The 21,325-nt window shown below is 33.6% G+C and overlaps 1 protein-coding gene and 1 pseudogene across 1 annotated transcript; both read right to left on the reverse strand.

Annotated features, from left to right (window-relative positions):
- Positions 1-3,727: 3,727 nt before the first annotated feature.
- On the reverse strand, positions 3,728-7,058 carry LOC132051021 (cyclase-like protein 1; annotated as a pseudogene).
- Positions 7,059-16,364: 9,306 nt separating this feature from the next.
- On the reverse strand, positions 16,365-20,566 carry LOC132050014 (D-3-phosphoglycerate dehydrogenase 1, chloroplastic-like). Its single transcript, XM_059441022.1, has 5 exons — positions 19,981-20,566; positions 17,986-18,362; positions 17,682-17,789; positions 17,504-17,599; positions 16,365-17,232 (listed from the first exon to the last, which is right to left on the reverse strand). Exons 1-5 carry the CDS (start codon positions 20,501-20,503, stop codon positions 16,561-16,563), a joined length of 1,776 nt encoding a protein of 591 aa, XP_059297005.1. The 5' UTR covers positions 20,504-20,566; the 3' UTR covers positions 16,365-16,560.
- Between the last annotated feature and the right edge of the window lie 759 nt (positions 20,567-21,325).

Consider the following 21,325-nt stretch of genomic DNA (forward strand, 5'->3'; position numbering starts at 1 on the left):
CATAACCGTCATTTGCTACCTCTAAAGCGGTGCCGCTGAATGGATGAATGAGTGCATTAAATGTTATCATGAAAATACGTCTAATCGTGAGAAAAATGACGACGTTTCATTAGTTTCCGGCATAGAATTTGAAAAAGACGGACTCTTTCACTTCCAGGGCTCATGTTATGGAGGACCCAAAAAGTGGGGGACTATCTTTATTGGGTAAAATATGCAACCGGGGTGAGCTTGCGTGATCGGATGCTAGGTAGGTTCGGGGAACTCGTCTAGCTGGCCTCCACTCGTACCAACTCAGGTCACGTCCGCAGACCTTGATCAGAGTGCCGCAGCCTGTATGCACGTTGGAGCTATAGAGAGGTCACGTCACCCGTACTTTAGGATTTGAAAAGTCTAGCTTTGGCTTATATAAGGGTGACTTAGGAGGGAAGCAAAGGGATCATCTGGTTCATGCTCTTGTAACTCTACCCCTTTTCTCTCAGACGGCAATATACACGAGCTTATTCATTACTTATTTAGCTTCTTGAACCATTGTCTTATATTCTTGTTCCTTACTGCGCTTTACCCGTACACATCATTGCTCCGAACCGGTCTCATAATAGAGTTCTCAGGATTGGATACGACCAACTTGTCTTCAAACCCTATAAATACAAATATCTAACTGATTTTCTGATTAAATCCGTTTTCATCGGAAAACGAAGACGTCTGAATTTAAATGCGCATCTGAATGATTAAGATGCTATCTCCAGATCTGAACACTGAACATTAAGACTGTTTATTTTTCAACATCTGAATGTGCATAAAGTATTTATTTAAACATAATAACTATACAATTCAAATATTAAAGTACTCAAATATTAGAAATAAATAAAAATTTAATAAAAAAATATTATTTGATAAAAAAAAAAAAAACATTTATGTTCGCTAGTAATGGTGGAGATGCTTTGTAGAGCTTAGAAGATCATGTCATTCTGTTCTCGATGTCCATATATAACCTTCCATAATAGTGGTTCAATCTCAAGATTGGACAAGAAAACTGCTTGTAAAACTAGAGATGTTTAATACTTACTAGTTGCTAAATTTAGCTTCCATTTGATGGCCCTTTTGGTTGGGATTATCGTATTGTGATGAATATGGAGAGATATCAAGGAGATAAATTAGGAAAAAATGTGAATTTTATCTCTTATTTATCAGCAAATTTATTCTACTAGGGATTATCATTTTTTGTGATTTCTCGTGACAAAGTAAATTTTAAAGCAGAAGAGTGCGTTTTGGACGTTACACGAACGATGGCATTGCCAGACTAAAAGGTGCCTAGAAAAGATATTGGAAGGTTAAAAAGAGCTTTTGAAGGGACATGTGGAGCCCCCCCCCCCCCCCCATATATATAATATTTGAAAATTCTTGCCGCCATCTTAGAATTGCATGTCTTGTGCCAGACAAAAATCTGATAGGCCCTCTAAAATCTAATGGAAACGGAGTGAGGTGGACTTCTAAATATGATGATTTCAGTAAGCTACATGATAACCCAAGTTGGACCAAGGCAGGTTTTGGCCCACTCTACACTCTAGTTGGGCACTAGGGCTAATAATATTTGATGCCCGTGACGCATTCCTTTGACCTTTAGTCCTTCACCAACCAAACTGACCCAATTTTCTTTGTTCTTTTAGGCCAATGCCTAAGTTTATATTTGTTAAATTTTCACCAAAGAAATTATAAATCTCAGTTGCATAGTAATTCTACAAATCAGACGTTCAGATGTGGATTCGAGATTTTTACTCAGTGTGTGCAAAGTTCTCTGCATCCAGTACTACTTCCAAGTTCCATCGTATTAGTACTTGTTACGAACTTAAAATAAATTTACATTTTCCATCATATTGCTTTATCAACTATATTTAAATCATGGCTGTGTTAAATTGCTTATTAATTATCAAGTGCATGCACGTGTATGATGTATACCTGTACTGCAATATAAGTATGTTTGCCGTGATAAACTTAGTTATTGCAACTCGATATTGTATTATTTAAATGTAAAGTTCAATCTCACAAAAGCTTATATCTATCCTAACTTAAGATTTGAAAAAATAAGCAAGCGTATTGGTACCTCTTCCAACTGAGCAAAATGAATTGTCCACTCCCGTTGGAATAAAACAAAAAAGAAAGGAAGATGACTGTAAGAAATGCAATATGACTACATTATATTGCTTCATTGATATTCTCTCACTTGTCACGATTTTGAAAACCAATAAACAGTAAGACTATTCAGATTACCATCACAGATTGAAAGAGAAATACTATTAGCTCTAAACTTATGTTGGTTCATTTGATAGGCATGTGAAAATCTATGCTAATGTGCTACCTTAGAACAACAAGGGGTGGTGGCGCAGTTGGCTAGCGCGTGATCTCTCTCATAGCTTCTGAGTTATCCTGAGGTCGAGAGTTCGAGCCTCTCTCACCCCAAAACATGCCTTTTTTTTTTTAATACCATTTATTTCTTCGCAAGCCACTCATGATTCTGCCCTGCAATATGCACCAGCAGAGTTGTAAATCGTGTTATTTCTTCGTAAGCCACTCATGATTCTGCCCTGCAATATGCACCAGCAGAGTTGTGAATCGTGATATCGAAAATATCTTTCCACTTCGATCACAACATCTTTGTTGCTATTTCGAGTTGACCGCATAAGGTGTAATCGCCTTTTTGAGCATCAGTAGGGATCTTGTGTTTAGCCAAATAAAATGCATAAAGATGATATCTAAATGACATCTCTGTCTTGTTATTTCGCTGTTCTACGGAGTGGACAGTGGTGAGGAGGTTTGAGTCAGTCAGGCAAAGTACTCTGTACAACTTGCCATCGCTGCAGATGGAACGAGGATATTGGCGAATTGTGTAGGAATCCAATCCAACTCGGAATCCAGAAAATACAATGAGATTGAGGAATCTATAGTGACCAAAATTAGCGTTTGACTACCTCATTTTGGAATAACATTCACAGCATAAGCCCCTCCCCGAACCTACGTAAGCTGTACGAGCAACCTTTGGGTTCACTAGCCACTGAACATCCATTGTCCACACGGCTCCAGGATGTGAGTGGTAGATTGCTCGTACACCATCCACACAGGCCAACGATCCACAGCCCATATTTCCCGCATGTTTCATTCATGAACTAATAAGCCTAGCCTACGTGCTTCTGACCACGTCAAAGAGGTGTGGTCAGAGGCACGTAGGCTAGGTAACTAGCGGACTCCTTATTACCTGAGATCCTTGAACCACGCGACACGTGATTTCTATCATCTGAAAACATGGTGAGACTCATGTCTATGCCCTATAAAAGGGACCTAACCCCTTCAAGTAACATCATCGATCAATCAAGCTCTCTTCTATTGGTCACTACTGCTACACACACTGAATAGCTCTTTCTTCATTTTCTCTTTTCCGTTCTTAATCTTGTACTTGGCTGACTCTACATTGACAAAGAGGCTTTGTACTTTTCATGACAATGGATTAAAAATGAAATTGTTCTCTCTCCTTTTAATCTCTCCGAAATTTTCATTTATTGCTTATTTCAGCTATATATTTAGTTTTGATTCTTGCTGCTAGTGCCCTTTCTCTGATCCTGATAAATGCATCTGCTAAATCCACGCCAAGTCAGGAAGATTGACACTGATAATTCTCAGCTTCAGAGAAGAACTATAAGGAGACAAAAGCGCTTTGTGATGCTTTAAAATGAATTCAGTACCAGTAAGGCAAAGAGAATAGCTAAGATTACATGATCCGTGTAATGTGAATAAACATCAGTACCATCTCTACTTTTATTAGTACTAGTCCCATGGGTTAAACAAGCTAAGGGAAGCTAGTACATGAGTAAATCTAAGTTTCTCTTAACAGTTTCTTGGAAATACTCAGTTCAGGGAACTAGTTGAGATTTGACGATCTTCTTTTTCCAAGAGAAGTACCAGCTGTCTTGACATCATACTGGAAGAGGATGCACCTGGCAGGTGAACCATCTCCATGAACCAGCCTCAGAGGTAAGCAGTGAATTGTGTAAACTCCCGGTACCGCATCATCGAGCTTGAGGCCTTCCACTGGAATAATATCCTAATGCATAAAATAAAGAATTTTTAACAGTTAATAACCAAGTAAAAACACAACATAGGACTCAAGTCTCCATTAAGAATTCTAAGAGAAAGTAACAATGTAGTGTATCCTACAGGGTGGAGAAGGGAAAATATTATTAATTATTATTACTATATATATATATAAGTGACAATCATGGAGCTTTTATAGTCTTCACAAAAGTTTTCAATAAAATGTCAAATTTTTCAATTAATTACTTCTAGGTCTGGATCTTATTTTTTAAAGTTAAATTTACTTTTTGTTTTTATGGTCTACTTTTCAAAAGCTGTCGAATATCTCCCCCTTTTTTTTTAATTTCTATTCGGTGTTCGATACCAGTATTGAAGCTCGACTTATCAGGATTCGCGTTGCGCAGGGCTCAATCAGGGGAAGCGTTCGTTAGCAAGGAATTTTTCATACCCGAGCTCGAACACGAGACTGCAGTTAAGGAGGGCGACCTTGTCCATCCGCATGACTTTATTTTCCCCGTTACTTTCTTCTATTAATCTTATCTATTAACCTAAAAAATAGTAATTTCTTTGCTAGATATTCTTGCTTCTTGTTGCTCTCTCGTTTCTCCTTTTTCATTTGTTGCTTACTATAGGTTTTCACATGTAAGTATATCTTTTACTTTATATTTGTATTATGAAATTCTTTAACTTGCGTGTAACCATTTCTTTTACTTTATATTTATACTTTAATGAGCTCATATATGTGTCTAAAATGATTCGTACTAAAATAATTTTCAGATAGTTTTAAAAATTATTAAATGATGCCTTATAGTGTTGCAAATAAAGGCAGTGTTATCAGTCAAGATAGAGTTATCTTTAAAATCTCTTGGTTGGTTAAATAAAATTAATCTTTTAAACACAAAATGAGTTTGAAGCAAGGCGGAGTTAGAGTTTCAGCTCTTTTGGTTTGGTCGGATTCGCTAACGCTTTGGTTCAAATTCTGGATTTGTCTTAAAAGTTCATTAAATATGTATAGATTATTAATTTAGAACTAAATTACTTAAAAATTCGGATTCAGAACTCATAAACTTAAAATACTTTAAGATATTAAAACGAGTGAAATGAAAGTTTTGCTTTTATATATTAAAAATATATGTTTTGAAATTTAATTATTACTAACATAAATTATATTTTTTTAATTAAAATATTTACTTTTATATCTTTATTTTAAGTCCGGGCCTCATGGAACTAGTTGGAAGAATAGAGTAACAAGTTAACTTAGTCGATAATATGCAGCTAGTACTAAACACGAAACTTATTAACTAATTCTTTGACAAAAGGGTTTTCAATCTTACAGGTAACCACATAAATTTTTACGTTTTATAAACTGACAATGTAATGGAATTTTACGCCATTGGTTCGGTTTAACCAATTCCACTTGATTAGGCTTTGCTATATAGAGTTTTATCTGTTATTATAGGTCAAGGTAACCTGATAATATAAAAGAATCTAAATAAACTATTAGTGCACAAAACTTAAACTCAATCAACATTGGCAAATGGATGTTATACTTACTTTACGATCCAGAAGTAGTTGATGAACTTTAACGAGATCATCCTTGCGATTAATGGCAACGGATAAGTAATCGACACCAATGAGTTTGATGTCAGTATTCTGGACCAAATACTCTGCTCCATCAGAGGTGAATGCTGTATAGGAAGAATCAAATTATTTCTTGCACATCAGCCTCCTGTTTATGTTCACAATATATTCTTTCAACAACACACACCATGAAAAAATGTACAAACAGCTTATGTAGTTAATTTTAGCATGTTTGAAACAAATCAATGCCTCAAATGAACAAAAGAATAAGTACCTGTCTGTGTTTAATGTTCGAAAAAGAACACGTTTCACTCCCCGAGGTATGTTCAATGACCTCATAACTTCATCTAACCAATAAAAGGGCAATCAAAACTTAGGTTTAATCTCATTTGGAGCAAAATATCTTTTAGGGAGACAAAGCTTATCATTAACAAGAGCCAGGCCGGGTTTCATGCCAATCACTAGGTACTTACCTGTAATTTTCTTGTCCCTTGGAGTGTCCACTACAAGAACAGGACCTGCATTCACAACAAAAAAGGGGCAAAAAAATTATAAACCCAAAAAAAACATAAAACAAAAAAAAAAAACTAATTAGGGCTAAAAACTTGTGAACTAGAAAATAGAATTATTGCAGGTAAGACTAGTGTATCGGCAGAAAGTGCAAGTATATTCATTATGTCGAGCTTGAAATAAATAAATAAATAAATTGTGAAAAAGTATTAGAACTATATAAGAGCTCCAAATAAATATATGTATACAAAAATTATAAATAAATGGGAAAATTATCACCAAAATAAGTTTGGGTGATCTAGTTTACAAATAGCCAAATGTATATATATATATAATATACATATCAATGTATAAGTTTTGTATATATGGGCTGATGTCGGTAATCAAGTTTGGTCGAAGGGACATAAATATCCTGCATCTACTTCTACAAGAAGATGACAGAGAAACATTACCATTCAAAGTTCTGAGGTCAAGCGAAACGACATCATATCGCAACTCGAAAAGCGTCTCATTAAAATGTCCAGGAGCATCAACGCGTGTACCAGAATGAATAGCAAGTTTAAAGACGGAATAATTTGACAGGTCACCCAACTTAATGCTAGTCTGAAGTGTGATGAAGTTGCCTAGTCCGTGTTTTGAACCATAAGTAGGCAAATCAGGAACATACGTATGACTAATGTCAATCACTTTCTTTTGCTTGTAATTTCTCTCTTCTCCTCCGATTTTACGGAGATCAGAGGTACTCACCGCCCTGGCGACTGAGACAAGCACCAGTAAAGCGGCGAGCAGTAGGAGGACGGAGTATGGTGAGGTGTTCTGATTAGTCATGGTGATGATGGATTGATTGAAGAAGAGTTGAAGTGTGGTAAATGGTTATAGTGGAAGGACAACAATGACTGAAGAGATGAAAGAATTGATGAAATAGTGCTATGCACATAGGTGGGCTTGTATTTTGTATGTAACCGCAAATTTGGCATTTGAAAGTAGCAGGTCATCACATGCAAATCTTGGACAAATAATTGCAGTTGAAATTGAGCAAAAAGTTATTTGAGGTTAAAGTTGGAAAGAATAAAGTAATTTGTCATTTTTAGGGATAATAATACATACAGAGCCTCCAACTTGGTCATTGTCCTAATTAAATACTTTAAATTTTGCAGGATTCTATTACCTCCGTAAATTATTTGAGGTTAAAGTTGGAAAAAGTAAAATAGTTGCCATTTTTATATTTTTTTTTAGAGATAATAATACACACATGGCCCTCAACTTGACTGTTTTCTCAATTTAACACATTAAATTTGTAGGATTCTATTACCGCCCTAAATTAGTTCGAAGTGAGCAAGAAAATTATCTGAGGTTAAATTTGAGAAATAGAAAATAGTTGTCATTTTTAGGGATAATCCATACAGAGCCCTCTCAAACTTGACCGCTTTTTCAACACACACTTTAAAATTTGCAGGATTTTACTTTCCTAAATAAGTTCAAAGTGGGTAAAAAAAATTATTTGAGGTGAAAGTTAGAAAAAGTAAAATAGTTGTCATTTTTAGCGATAACACAAACAAAGCCCTCAAACTTGGCCCTTTTTTTCAATTGAACACTTTAAATTTGCAGGATTCTATTACCTCTCTAAATTAGTTCGAAGTGGTCTAAATATCAAATATTGCTATCAACACCAGGTTTAAGGAATGTTATGCATCTTACACACTTTTTTTAGTAACTAGACTGTAGGAAAGTGTGTGGCACGTTAGTCCCCTATCATTACTATAAAATTTATAGTATATATTTTAAAAAGTTTTAAGTTATAAAATATAAAATGTTGAAATTAGAATACTGATCTTACCATTTAAATTTCATTCATTAAACAAAATTCATGATAGCAGGACGTGTATGTTTCAAGAAAGAAATATCTTGATGCTAATTAAGATAATATAGCCTTTAATGGTATGAATATGTAAATGAATTCTTTCTTTAAATTTAATAAATGAATGTAAATACCTTTAATGAAATTGGCAAAAATACGAAGAAATATATATCTCACAAAACCTGCAAATAGAGAATGTTCAAAAGTAGGATGGTTTGTTTCGATTTAGAAATAATTTCTCAAATTAAAATAAATTAAATTGACTTGCATTCACTAATTAAATAATGGTTTGAGCACACGCGATGCGTGTGTACACCCATATCAATTACTGATTTTTTTGTTGCATTTGGTTTATAAAGTATTGTAAAACCTTAATTAAAAAAAGTGCAAATTTATGAAAATGATGAATTATCTGCAAAACAAAAGGCAAAGTAAGTCCTTATGGAGAGAAAATAGTTAGCTAATCAGCAGGAAGATAGTACTATTCGGTGTTGTCAATGGTCTGGATCATTTTTTTGCGCGGATTGTCCTTCTTTTGGGTGGTCTTTAATTTTTGTCCCTCATGGTCTTTAATTTTTGTCCTTCACCTAATATTAGGAGGTTTTGAGTTCGAACCCCAGCTCAGTTAAAAAAAGAAAAAATTTTGCGAGGCAGAGGTTTGGATTCGCAAGGCAGAGTTTTGCCCAAAACTCTACCTTATGAAACTCTGCTTTGCGATTTTTTTTAAAATTTTGTACTAAGCGAGGGTTCGAAACCGAAACCAAGGAGTTAGGGCAAAAATTAAAGACCACCCCAAATGAGGGCATTCCTGCGAATTGCCCAGTCTAGATTAACGGTATACATGGACCAGGTTAGTTCAGTTTTTTCAAATACCAAACCAAACCAATGTATCGGGTTTTTTAAATCGATAAATCAAACCAAACCAATAAAAGTAGGGTTTTTCAAGGTTGTTTTTTTCAAAACAAAAAAAAATCATACAAAAATATAACTTTTACTTCAAATATTTCTTTAGTCCTAGCAAGATACAACTATATAATTAAGGTGTTTCTTAAGAAAAGAATAAAAATGTGAAATGAGTAATGACATTGTAATAAAATATTCAACAAAAAAGATAATGAAATAGCATAAAATAAATTTAGCTAATCAATAAGGCATAATGAAAATGATCATCACCTAAAAATACTAAATTATGCTAAATAAGTACGGCTAATAAGTATTAATTATAGGATAAAAAGAAATATAAGTTATGTATTTTCATTGCATGAATTAACAATGCAAAACTAAATAATAGATGTCCAATATTATTATCATTCTTAGTGTTAGGCTTGAATTACTTTTGTTAGCATTAATATGGATTTGGTTTTGACTTTGTTTGAGTTACTAACATTTATGAGCTATAAATCTTATTGGAACATTCAAAATTTTAAATCCAAACTTTAAATAATATGTTAAAAGACAAAAATTATGAAAAAACTTAAGAAATATTAATAAATTACATTATAAGCAAATCTTTTATGTATAAAATGTTTTAAAATTTTATATATATATATATATATATATATATATATATATATATATATATATATATATATATATATCGGGTTGGTTTGGTTCGGTTTGACTTTTTTTAGTTAAAACCAAACCAAACCAATTATGATCGGAGTTTTTTTCCAACACCAAACCAAATCAAAACAAACCACTAATCGAATTTTTTTCTCGATTTGATTCGGATTATCGATTTGGTGCAGTTTGTCGGTTTACTTTGTACACCCTAGTCTGGATAATTCAACTGCAGATGTTGGTAGCATTTCATTGCACATTAGGCACAAATAGCATAACATCAAAATGACAAACAAATGAAATCACACCCAACTATTTTGCCCATTGAGAACTCACATGAGAAGCCTCCCAATAAAAGGATATTTGCAGCAAGATAACTCCAAGTAATATAAACATAAAGCGTATAAAAAGGGGATAATAATATTACAACCCACCAAAAAGAGGTATCATTAAATAAAGCCAAAATATAAGAGCATCATTAGTACATAAGTACCTAATTATTAGGGAAAAGTACACAAAATACCCCTAAAGGCAAAATATTTACCCTAATCACCCCCATACACTTAAATAATACAAATGCCCGCACGCCTACAAATTATTACCCGTGTGCCCCTTCCCAATCTTGTTCTCAAATTTTATAGTTTGATGCTTCGGTGATTCTTTGTGGCTTTCCTACTTTGTTTTGTTTTTTATATTTTCCTTATTTTGTTTTTTACCTTTCTTTTCTTATCTTTTTAGTTTTCTTTTTAAAGATAAAATTAAATACAAAGAGAAAATATTAGCTAACTATTTTTACATTAATAAAAATATAACAAAATTTAATGATAAGACTACAACAAAAAGGGACTAAGAAAAACACTAAAGTCACTAGCTTACTTATTAAAATTTATATTAGAAAATACATTCTTAAAATTTTTTCTTTTGCAAATGAAATTAAAAAAAATTATATCAAAAATATGACTCTATTTTTATTTTTTATTTTTTCACACGTAAAAATTGTTAAAATGATATAAAATTAGTATATCAAAACTAAGCTTAAATTCTTGTTTTGTAATTCTTTTTTCTTTTGAAGGAATGAACAAGTCCTCTATGATACTATTTATGTGTGTGTGTGTGTATACACACCATGTGGGTATCATAAAGGATAAAATTAGAAGAGTATGTTTCTTGAAGTATAGGATATATACACCATGTAGGTATCATAAAGGACTGGACTCATTTTTAAAAGAATGAATCAATCCTCTTTGATATTTTATCAGTACAATATGATATATCATGTGATTCAATCATTGATGATACCCTATCAGTATATGATATATATCATGTGGGTATCATAGAGGATTGAGTTGTGTTTCTCTTGAATAAATAAATCAGATATCTATGAAATTATGTCAGTATATGATAAATACCATGTGGGTATCATAGAAGACTGAGAAATAATTATTTTATTTGATAAGGAATGGATTAGTCTCTATGATACCCTATCGGTAAATGATATATACCATGCGGGTATCATAGAGGATTGAGTTGTGTTATTCTTGAAGGAATGAGTCAATCTATGTGATTCCCTATCAGTATATGATATATACCATGTGAGTATCATAGACGATTAAGCTCTTTCTAAAGAATGATACATCATGTGTGGGTCAGTCATCTTGATACCCTGGTGGTATATGATGTTATGTGGGTATCATAAAGAATTGGGCTGTGTTTTTCTTGAAGGAATAAATCAACCCTCTATTCAAAAAGAGTCCTCCATGATACCATCATGGTATATAAATCTACGCAGATGGTATCATGGAGGATTGAGAAATGTCATTGAAGGAATGAAGTCTCCATGATACTATTTGCGTAGATTTATATATCATGATGGTATCATGAAGGACTCTCTTTGAATGACTGAAGCAGTCCTTCATGATACCATCTCTGTATACGGTATATACCATGATGATATCATGCAAGACTGCTGACACATGTGAAGGACTCAAGAAGCCCTCCATGATACCGTCTCAGTATAATTTTATACCATGACGGTATCATGGAGGATTGGGGATTGTTGCATTCAAGGACTTCAACAATCCTTCGTGATGCCATCTGAGTATATGGTATATATCATGATGGTAGCATGTAGTAGTATATATCAGGATGATATCATAAAGGACTGAGTGTTTTTCTTGAAGGAATGAACTGCTAATCCTCTATGACACCTGTCAGTATATGAACTGCCAATCCTCTATGATACGTGTCAATATATGATATTCCATGTATGTATCATAGAGGATTGAGTAGTATTTTTTGAAGGAATGAATCAATCTTTTATGATACCTTATCAGTATATGATATATACTTTCTGGACAAAATCTGTCACTCTTTGGGCATGTGGACATCACTGCAACACTCCTCCATGATACCAACTCAGTATATTATTATACCATGATGGTATCATGGAGAACTGTTGAAGAGTGTTTTCGTTGAAGGACTGCAGCAATCCTGCATGATACCATCTCAATATATTTTTATACCATTGTAGCACTATGTAGGACGGGGGACTGTTTTATTCAAGGACTTCAGCAGTCCTTCGTGATCCCATCATGGTAATACAATCTCACTATATGCTAGAATAATTATTTTTTGAGATATAGAAAAAAATAGAATAAATTAAAAAGATAATATATCAGTTATCCTTTTTATTAATATTAAAAAATGAAAGAAAAGAATCCAAAAGGTGTGTAGAATTAGATTATGAAAAAGAACAGGAAATAAAGAAAAAAATAATTTTAAAAAACTGAAATTAGAAAAGGAGAAGAAATTAAAAAAGAAGAATATGTAAAAATAGCAAAAAAGGTGAATGAAATTAGATTATGAAAAAAATGAAATTAAAAAAGGAACAAGAAATAAAGAAATAAAAAAAAAAGTGAAAAGAAAGGAGCTAGAATTAAATATGGAATCATATTATGGTGAATAGACAAATAAAAAATAGTATGATTTGGGAAAAAAATAAATGAATAAGAAATTAAAAAAAAAATAGAAAACAAATGAAAAGCAAGGAGCTAGAATTAAATACGGATTCATATTATGGTGAAAAAGAAAATAAAAAATAGTATGATTTGATAAAAAAAAAATGAACAAAAAAGGAGAAAAAAGAATAAAAAAAGGATAAATTAAAAGAAAAGAAAGAAAAGGAATAAGGAAATAAAAAAGAAAAGGAGAAAAAGAGACAATTACCTACAAAAGCTACAATTGGTAGAAAGGGTAAATAGTTTTGGGGGTTAGGAAAGTAAAGGGGGCATGGAAGGATAATTATTTGGGTAACTTACGTAAACAGCTATATTTTATAAGCTCCTAACAATATATAGCTACAAGTTTGCAATTTACAAACTATAGCTACCTTTTATGTAGTTTCGGCTGTATTTCCATATTTTTAAATACAACGAAATACATGTATCATAAAAACAGAGTGGAGTACTTCAGCTGTATTTTCGTGTTTTTAAATACAGCGAAATACATGTATCATAAAAATAGAGTGGAGTAAATCCTTTAAATACACGAAGGAGTTGTGTATTTCATTATATTTATATACTGATAATCCTTTTGTTTTGGCTGTATTTAAATATATTCGAGTTCAGATCAGTAAAGTCAATTGAATGTATTTGAATGTATTTACACTCAAAAAATGAGGAAAATGAAGAATACAGTCAAATCTTGTCATAACTCCGACGAAATACAAAATACACTATATTTAAAAAGGAAGAATACAATAACACCGATCGGATCTCCGATGAAATACAAAGTGCATTGTATTTAAAAAGAAAGAATACAATAACACCGGTCGGATCTCCGATGAAATACAAAATACTACTGTATTTACACTCAAAAAAATGAAAAATACATTCAAATCCTATTAAAGGACCAGATCTGGCCATGGCGGCCAGGATTCTCGCTGCCATTTCCGATGGGGTGATGGATGTTCGAGGTAGGAGCGGTGGTTCGAAGTGGGGACGGGTCTACTTGATGGTTTTGGTGAGGTGAAGGTGGAAGGTTGGTGTGGAGATGGTGGAAACAGGGGTGGCGTGGAGGAAGGTGAGAGGTTAGTGCGTGGCGGTGGTTTTTGGGCTGAGCAGTTATAGGGATGGTGTGAGAAGATGGGGGTTTTTGGCAAAGCAAGGGTGAGCATTGGGGCTGGTGGAGTGAAGGTTGGTTTGGTGGTTCGCGGTGGCGAGGGATGGCGGCGGAAAGAGATTGGTGGTGAAGACCAAGCTTGCTGCCTTGTCTCTATTTTCCTAATTATTTTGTGTATAGAGGGCATTGGTGTTCTTTCCCCAAATTATTATAGTCGCATTTTTTATGCCCAAGTAAAAGCCCATTCAAAGAAGGGCAAAGGGTCAAATATACCCTCCTCTACTTTAGTTTATTGGCTAACTTTGCCCTCGTTAGCCAAAGTAGTCAAATATACCCCTCTAGTTACAAGTTGGGGCCAAATATACCCCCTACCATTAGCAAAGTTTCAAAAATACCCCTCATTTCTAACATATTCCCACTTTAGTAAGTCTAGTCATTGGAATTGGGTGACATGGATGCCACATGTCACTTAACTTATTTTATGTGGCGCCTACATGACAACTTTTTAAAAAACAATCTGGAAAATTAATTTTTCTAAAAACAAATTTCTTAAAAATGGCTTTTATTAAAAATTTGAAACTTTTTTGTTTTGATAAAACCCGTTTTTTTTAAATATATTCTCGAAAATTGGATATTTTGGTTAAAAAAATTTGGAAAATGATTTTTTTTAAAATTTGAAAAACTGTAAAGTATTTTTTTTTTAAAAAAAAGTGTCCTTTTTTTTAAAATCTAGATTAATTTTTTTTAAAAAAAACTGAAAAACTGATTTAAAAAAAAAATCATTTTCCAAATTTTTTAATAAAAAAAACTCAATTTTCCAGAATATTAAGAAGCTGGTTTTATACAAAAAAAAAAATCAGATTTTTAATAAAAGTCATTTTTAATAGATTTGTTTTTAGAAAAATCAATTTTTCAGATTGTTTTTAAAAAAATTGTCATGTAGGTACTACATAGAATAAATTAAATATATATTGGCGTTAAGATTCACGTTATACCCAATTCCAATGACTAGACTTGTTTACATAGGAATGTTAGAAATGAGTGATATTTTGAAATTTAATAGCAGTGGAGTATATTTGGCCCCAATTTGTAACCGGAGGGGGGGGAGGGGGGGGATGTATATTTGAAAGATTTGATTGAAACTTAAGCAAGCAGTGTTAGCTAATAAATTAAATAGAGGGGTATATTTGACCCTTTTCCCTTCAAAGAATTATCATCAGAGCCTAAAGAATTAATCAAAATGCTCACGCTCATTCTTTTTGGCATCAACGTCCCCAGTGAATGAGCCATCTCCTTAAAGTAGTTGATATCATGAGTACACATATATACTTTATTTATACTTTTTGAACTCAAAAGCCACTTCAAATTCCACAACTGAAATCATATAGCAGAAGATCAGAGGCGGCGGATCCAGAATTTAAACTTTATGAGTTCAATTTTAAATTTTTTAACATCAAACTCATTATATTTATCTTAACAATCATAATGCCATAAAACAAGAAAATTTATTACATTGCTTCAAATCACAAAATATCTTTAAAAATATCATCGATGGAGTTATTCTTGACACTTGTTTTCATTTTAAATTTAAAACCAAGGATTACATCAGCAAATGTCTATCCTACTTCAATTCGGAAAATATTAAGAAATAAAAATATCTTCTATTTTATTAGGAAAAAGAATTTTATCATTATCTAAATAATGAAAATTAATGGTGGGGTTACTATGATCTTATATATGAATATATATATATATATATATTAGTTAAAAAAGTACATGGGGTAATTTTATGTTTATTAATGAAATGAGATTAAGAAAAAAAAAATCACCTCCCACTTTTTTATTAGCTAAAGGAATTTTAAAAGAAAACAAACAAGAAACGATTTCTTTAAAAATAATGTGCTTAAAAAGAAAAGAAATGATATGTTTATTAGGAAACGAGCATTTTTGACCCAACTAAGTAACAATAGGGGCATTTTTGTTCAATTGCGTATAGTTTAAGGGGCATTTTTAGACCAAACTATGAATGAATGACATTTTTATTTAATTTCACATAATTTAAGGGCATTTTTGACCCTTTAAATTGTGCTAAGAGCATGGGAATGATAATAAGAAATTTAAAATGTATGGTGACACTAGATTTCTTGTTCAACGCTCTCCAGTTACTCTCTGCTATCTTCACACCCTTTCTCAACTTGCGGACATGGCTGTGCTGCACATTTCCAGCTCTCTGCACTTCCATTTGCGGTACTTATTCTTCTCTCTACCTTTCTTTCTTTTTTAACTTCCACTATAATTAAGGAAATATCTATTGATTGACACCAGATCTTGCCTTACTCAAGAGTACCAGGAAAGAGAAAAATAAGAATTACCTCTATTGAAGGAAGATATAGTTGTCAGCCCGTACAGGTTACACATTTGGATTAGCTACAAGAATAAGGAGTCACCAATTCGTTGCCCTTTCTTGCCGGAACATATGATTCATGGTCCCAGAACCATCATTATCTGCTAAAAGAATTGACACTTTATAGTATGTACTCTTATCAACTCCCTCAACTGAATTAAGGAAACTGCGTTCATATCAAATTCCCCTAAAACAAATGTGGCCAAAGATGACTAATAGTAATTAATAAAACAGATTATCAAAAACAAGTTTTGACAGAAGAAAAATCCAATGCTCAACCCCTGTAAAGCCGAAAAAAGATTGTCAAATCAATTGACAACTCAAATGTAGTAAACTTCTAATTTCGTATCCAAATTATTTTGTATCCTACATTAAACTACTTGTAGACAAACAACAATACCAAAATTGGATTCATAGAGAAATCAGACAGAAAATCTCACAGTGCTTATATCTTAAGGTAAACAAACTCCTCAACAGCAGGAATTTCCCCAATCCTCTTCAATGCCTCCTTGGTTGGTTGCTCGTCCACCCCAATAGCCATAACAGCGTGCTTCCTTGGAGCAATCCTTCCAACACTCATGAAGCTTACATTCACATTCTCCTCTGACAAGATGCTACCCACCTTTCCGATCATTCCTGGCTGATCGACCTGTCTGCAGAGAATGAGGCTGCCTTCCAAGCTCACATCCACTTCGAAAGAACCAACTTTTGTCAAATGAGGGATTCCATCTTTAACCCTGCCCTCCACTCTAATCTCTCCAGAGTCAGAAAGAGCACTGGCAAACTTGGAATCCACCCTGGAAATCTGAACCTGAATGAACTCGAGTGGACTTTCTGGCGAACCATTTAGAAGAAATCTTTCTTCAGCTATTCTTAGTCCCCTCTGTTTAGCAGTGAAATCTGCGTTTACCAAGTTCACAAAAGAACTGGAAATAGGCTCAATCAATCCCTTAGTTATCATGGCCCGAAGCAATCTTGTGTCAAGATCATCAGGTGCTCTAGCTGAACCATAAGTTACTTTGACTGATTTCACACCACTTCCACCTGCCACCAGTTGAACAGCAAGTCTACCAAGTTTTTCAGCCAGTGCAACAAAAGGCTTCAGCTCGGAAAGTACCTGCATTATACAGAGGTAGACATGATATTTCCTTTAACCACAACTCCAAACTAATCTTCCATCAAACAAAAACATGAAAAAAAAAAAAAACAATACATTTGTCTACACGTTGGAAGGAGACTCTTCTACAATTATGAATAACTGGTTTATTTGAAACAGGCAAGAATTAACTAAGTGGGCAGGCTAATGTAGTTGAAGGCACTGTATTGAGCCTTTCTTCTTTGAACAAATATAATAAAGGGATTATAACCAGTAAATATTCAGCGCTTACCTCAGCAGGCACCATTGGAGCATTGACAGCAGTAGCTGCAAGCTCTCCATTCAAAGCTCCAACAACAGCTTCTGCTATCTCAATGGCCACACCTTCCTGAACAAGAAGTTCAAAAGTACTAAGACATGTATCAACTGGTACAGAAAGTGTGAAACAAATAAGGACATCAAGCACAGACCTGAGCTTCCATAGTACTAGCACCAAGATGAGGAGTTGCAGTTACATTCTCATGTAGAACCAACTTACTATCCTTTGGTGGCTCCACAGTGAAAACGTCAAGTGCGGCCTGCAAATCTATTTTTATGTCAATACAGATAAGCTGCTATAAGAGAAAACCTATTTCATAGTTTAATCCAGTACTGGACACAAAGCTGGAAAGTAAATATTGGTTTTGGACTCTTTACTGTCAGACAGACATGAATATAAGCAAAATACACAGAAAGAATCAGTTTGAAAAGTAAGTCCATGATGTATGCCAGGACCTGTGCTACAATTCCTGCATCAAGTGCTCTGACCAAAGCATCTTCATCAATCACTCCTCCACGAGCAACGTTTACAATTCGTACTCCCTTTTTCATCTTTGCAAAAGTTTCATCATTTAGGATCTTGTTAGTTGCAGGAGTAAGGGGCATGTGAAGTGAGATAAAATCTGCAGAAGCAATGGCTTCATCAAAGCTAACAAGCTCCACCCCAATGGCACGTGCACGATCAGCAGGGGCATATGGATCATGAGCAATAACATGCATGCCAAGCCCCTTAGCTCGCCTGGCAACTTCTGATCCAACCTTTCCAAAACCCATCACTGCAAGTGTTTTGCCAACTAAGGAGACACCAACATATTTGTTTCTCAGCCACTTCCCTGGAAATCATATCATGGTAAAGTTTCAAAGGTTATGATCTCCAGATGCAAAAGCAACTAGGATATAATCGAGGAACTACTAACAGACATAAAAATGTTATAAATGCAATCAATATTATCAACCTACATCAATAAACATATAAATAAAGAAGCAAGATAAAGACAGAATTGGTGGTATGGTCTTTTCCCTAGGAAGTCACTCAGCAAGTCTCAGTTTAGGGTTTGTTCCCTTTTGTAATCCAAATATGATGTACATTTAGAAGGGAAAAAGGGTTGTGGAAGAAAAATCAGCGAGGTTGCTGCTGATTATCTTAGACTTTCTGTTTCTTCAAGATACATTATCAGTAGCGATGTCCACATAAGCTTTCTTCATTTACCATGCCTACTAAGCATTTCAGTCTCCCAATTAAAAAGTGAATGAGATTAAGAAGGCAGTTTTAATACAAAGTAATTGCAACAGGTAATACGCAGTGTTGTCAAAGACAAAAAGCCTAGAAAACTGTAAAATAGAACACGTGTAAAGAAAGATGAAATGAATTAAAAAGAAAAAAAAATATATATATATATATATAGTCATTCACAAGAATAACTATAAACATAAAAAGATATTACATGGAAAGAACAGGAAAAACTACAATTTAGTGAATTATTTGAAAACAAACATTCTGAATTTTTTATTCAGATCAAAGATGTAGCTGGAAATCTAATAAAAGTTTAGTGACTAGTTTTCTAATATGAATTCTCCAAATTCCTATTTCTAACAATAGCAAATTTATTCAAATTATTTCCTTCGTTTGGTTTATCACTTTGCTGGCAATAATTATATTATGTTTGCCAGCTTCTCCCTCTGTCCCAATTTATGTGATATAGGTTGACTGGGCACAAAGTTTTTTTGAATCCTATGGTCTAAAACAAGCCAAAGATACTTGTGTGGTTATAGATGTCGCGTTAAGTGTAGAAGGTAAAGTTTAAAGTTGAATTGTTCCCAAATAAGGAAATGTATCATTCTTTTTGGGACGGACGAAAGAAGAAAGTGTATCACATAAATTGGGACAGAGGGAGTATTTACTACTAGTGTTTAGCATTGCCCTCTTCAAGATAGAGTTCATGCGCGACGAAATGCTCTAGCATTTTAGCTCCTACAAATGAAGTGCCGCCTAAGCAAGGCCGAGCCTGTACTAGTTCGAAGCGCCTCACCAAGCCATTAACACTAGTAGTATGACAAACAGATCGGGGGACCTTTTAGTGAAATAACTATATGAAAAAAAAAAAAAAAAAACTGAAAAAGCTACAATTTAGTGAAATATTTTTTAAATAGGTAACTGTACAATTTAGTGAAATACAGTATTCGAAAACAAAATCATGTATTTAAGTCCAAAATCATTCTGAATTTTTAATTCACATCAAAGATGTAGCTTAATACTAATACTGTGACAAACAGATCGGCATATTCTCATTAAAATAGGAACTAAATCGTTTAGATCCGATCTACTCTACAAGACCATAGCTGCATAGCAATGATATATTTTTAATAAGAATCTCGTATTCAAATTCAGAAAAAATCTATTCATTTAAATAGAGATAAAACGAAATTAGGTGTAGAATATATACTACTAACCAGCTTTAACGGAAGCATCAGCTTGAGCAATATTCCTGGACATAGCAGTAAGCAAAGCGATTCCATGTTCAGCAGCAGCAACAGTATTAGCCGTAGGTGCATTAACAACAAGACATCCATGTTCAGTAGCAGCAGCAAGATCAACATTATCAATACCAACACCAGCTCTTCCAACTACTTTTAACCTTCCACCTGACGACTCAAACACCTCTCTATTCACCTTCGTTCCACTCCTCACAATCAACGCATCGCATAACGAGATCTTAGTGTTCAGTTCTTGTGGTGTCAGGTTGTATGAACAGTCCACGTCAGCGAATTGTTTTAGGAGAGTGAGTCCGGCTTCTCCCAGTTTTTCGGCTACTAGGACTGTTGGTTTTGATGACGTGGCGAAGATGATGAAGCGTGGGTACGTCTGACGATGGTGGATGACGTGGCGGGGTGATGAGGCGGTGAAAGGGGAGGTGGAAGAGAGGTGAGATTTCCATGAGAGTGAGGGTTTGATTGACAAATTAATAGTCGCCATTGTAAGAGATCAAATACAGAGAGTGATGATTTGGTTTGGTGAATGGGAGAAGTGGAGGCGGAGAAGTGACGAAGAAATGAATTTTATGATCGACGAGTGGTTAAAAGGTGGTAGGTGTTTTGTTTTTTGGAAATAGATGAAAAGGAATTTTCCTTTTTTTTCTTTCTTTCCAATCAAACACAAGGAAAGTGTCGTTTTGAATTTTGTAAAACGCCATTAAAGGTTTTTTAAAAGTTTTCTCAAAAAAGAATTGAAAAAGTTTGTTGAAAAAATTATAAAGCCTCATAAAACTTCCTAAGGTTTTAAGAGAGTTAATTTTTCGAATGGTCGTTCAACTTAATAAAATTATTTAATAAAGGCATTTATTTATATTTTGTTTTAATAAGATCACTCAAGTTATATATTAACTTACAAAGTAATAATAAATTTAAAAAAAACCACTTAAAAAATAGAATAATTTGCATTTTGCACTCTTACTATATGTGCTCTCGTATAATTTATTATTTATTTTATTTTCTTAATGCTTTGCACCTTAAAATATCCTTAGTTCCTTATAAAATTATACTAATTAATTCCATTTTTAAGGTCACTCATTTTAATATATTTATTTCACTAAAGTCACTCAAGTTAGTATATTTATAATTAATTTCTACAAATTCTAGATTTGCCTTTGAAATCCGCCTAATAGACATTTGGATCTCTGCATTAGGAGTGTATTATAAGCTGGGTTTAATTAGTGTACACCTACTGTGTAAATTTTGATGGGCTATCAATATATCTTATTCGCTTAATTAACAAGTATCTTATTCGCTTAATTAGCAA

This window comes from Lycium ferocissimum, chromosome 3, assembly GCF_029784015.1.
Source record: "Lycium ferocissimum isolate CSIRO_LF1 chromosome 3, AGI_CSIRO_Lferr_CH_V1, whole genome shotgun sequence".
Classification (NCBI taxonomy): domain Eukaryota; kingdom Viridiplantae; phylum Streptophyta; class Magnoliopsida; order Solanales; family Solanaceae; genus Lycium; species Lycium ferocissimum.

Coding starts and splice junctions, on each gene's coding strand:
- LOC132050014 (XM_059441022.1), bottom strand. CDS start 20,503: ATGGCGACTATTAATTTGTCAATCAAACCCTCACTCTCATGGAAATCT. Junction 18,363..19,980: donor TGATGCTTCCGTTAAAGCTG/GTTAGTAGTATA, acceptor TATGATTTCCAG/GGAAGTGGCTGAGAAACAAA. Junction 17,790..17,985: donor ATGCAGGAATTGTAGCACAG/GTCCTGGCATAC, acceptor ATAGATTTGCAG/GCCGCACTTGACGTTTTCAC.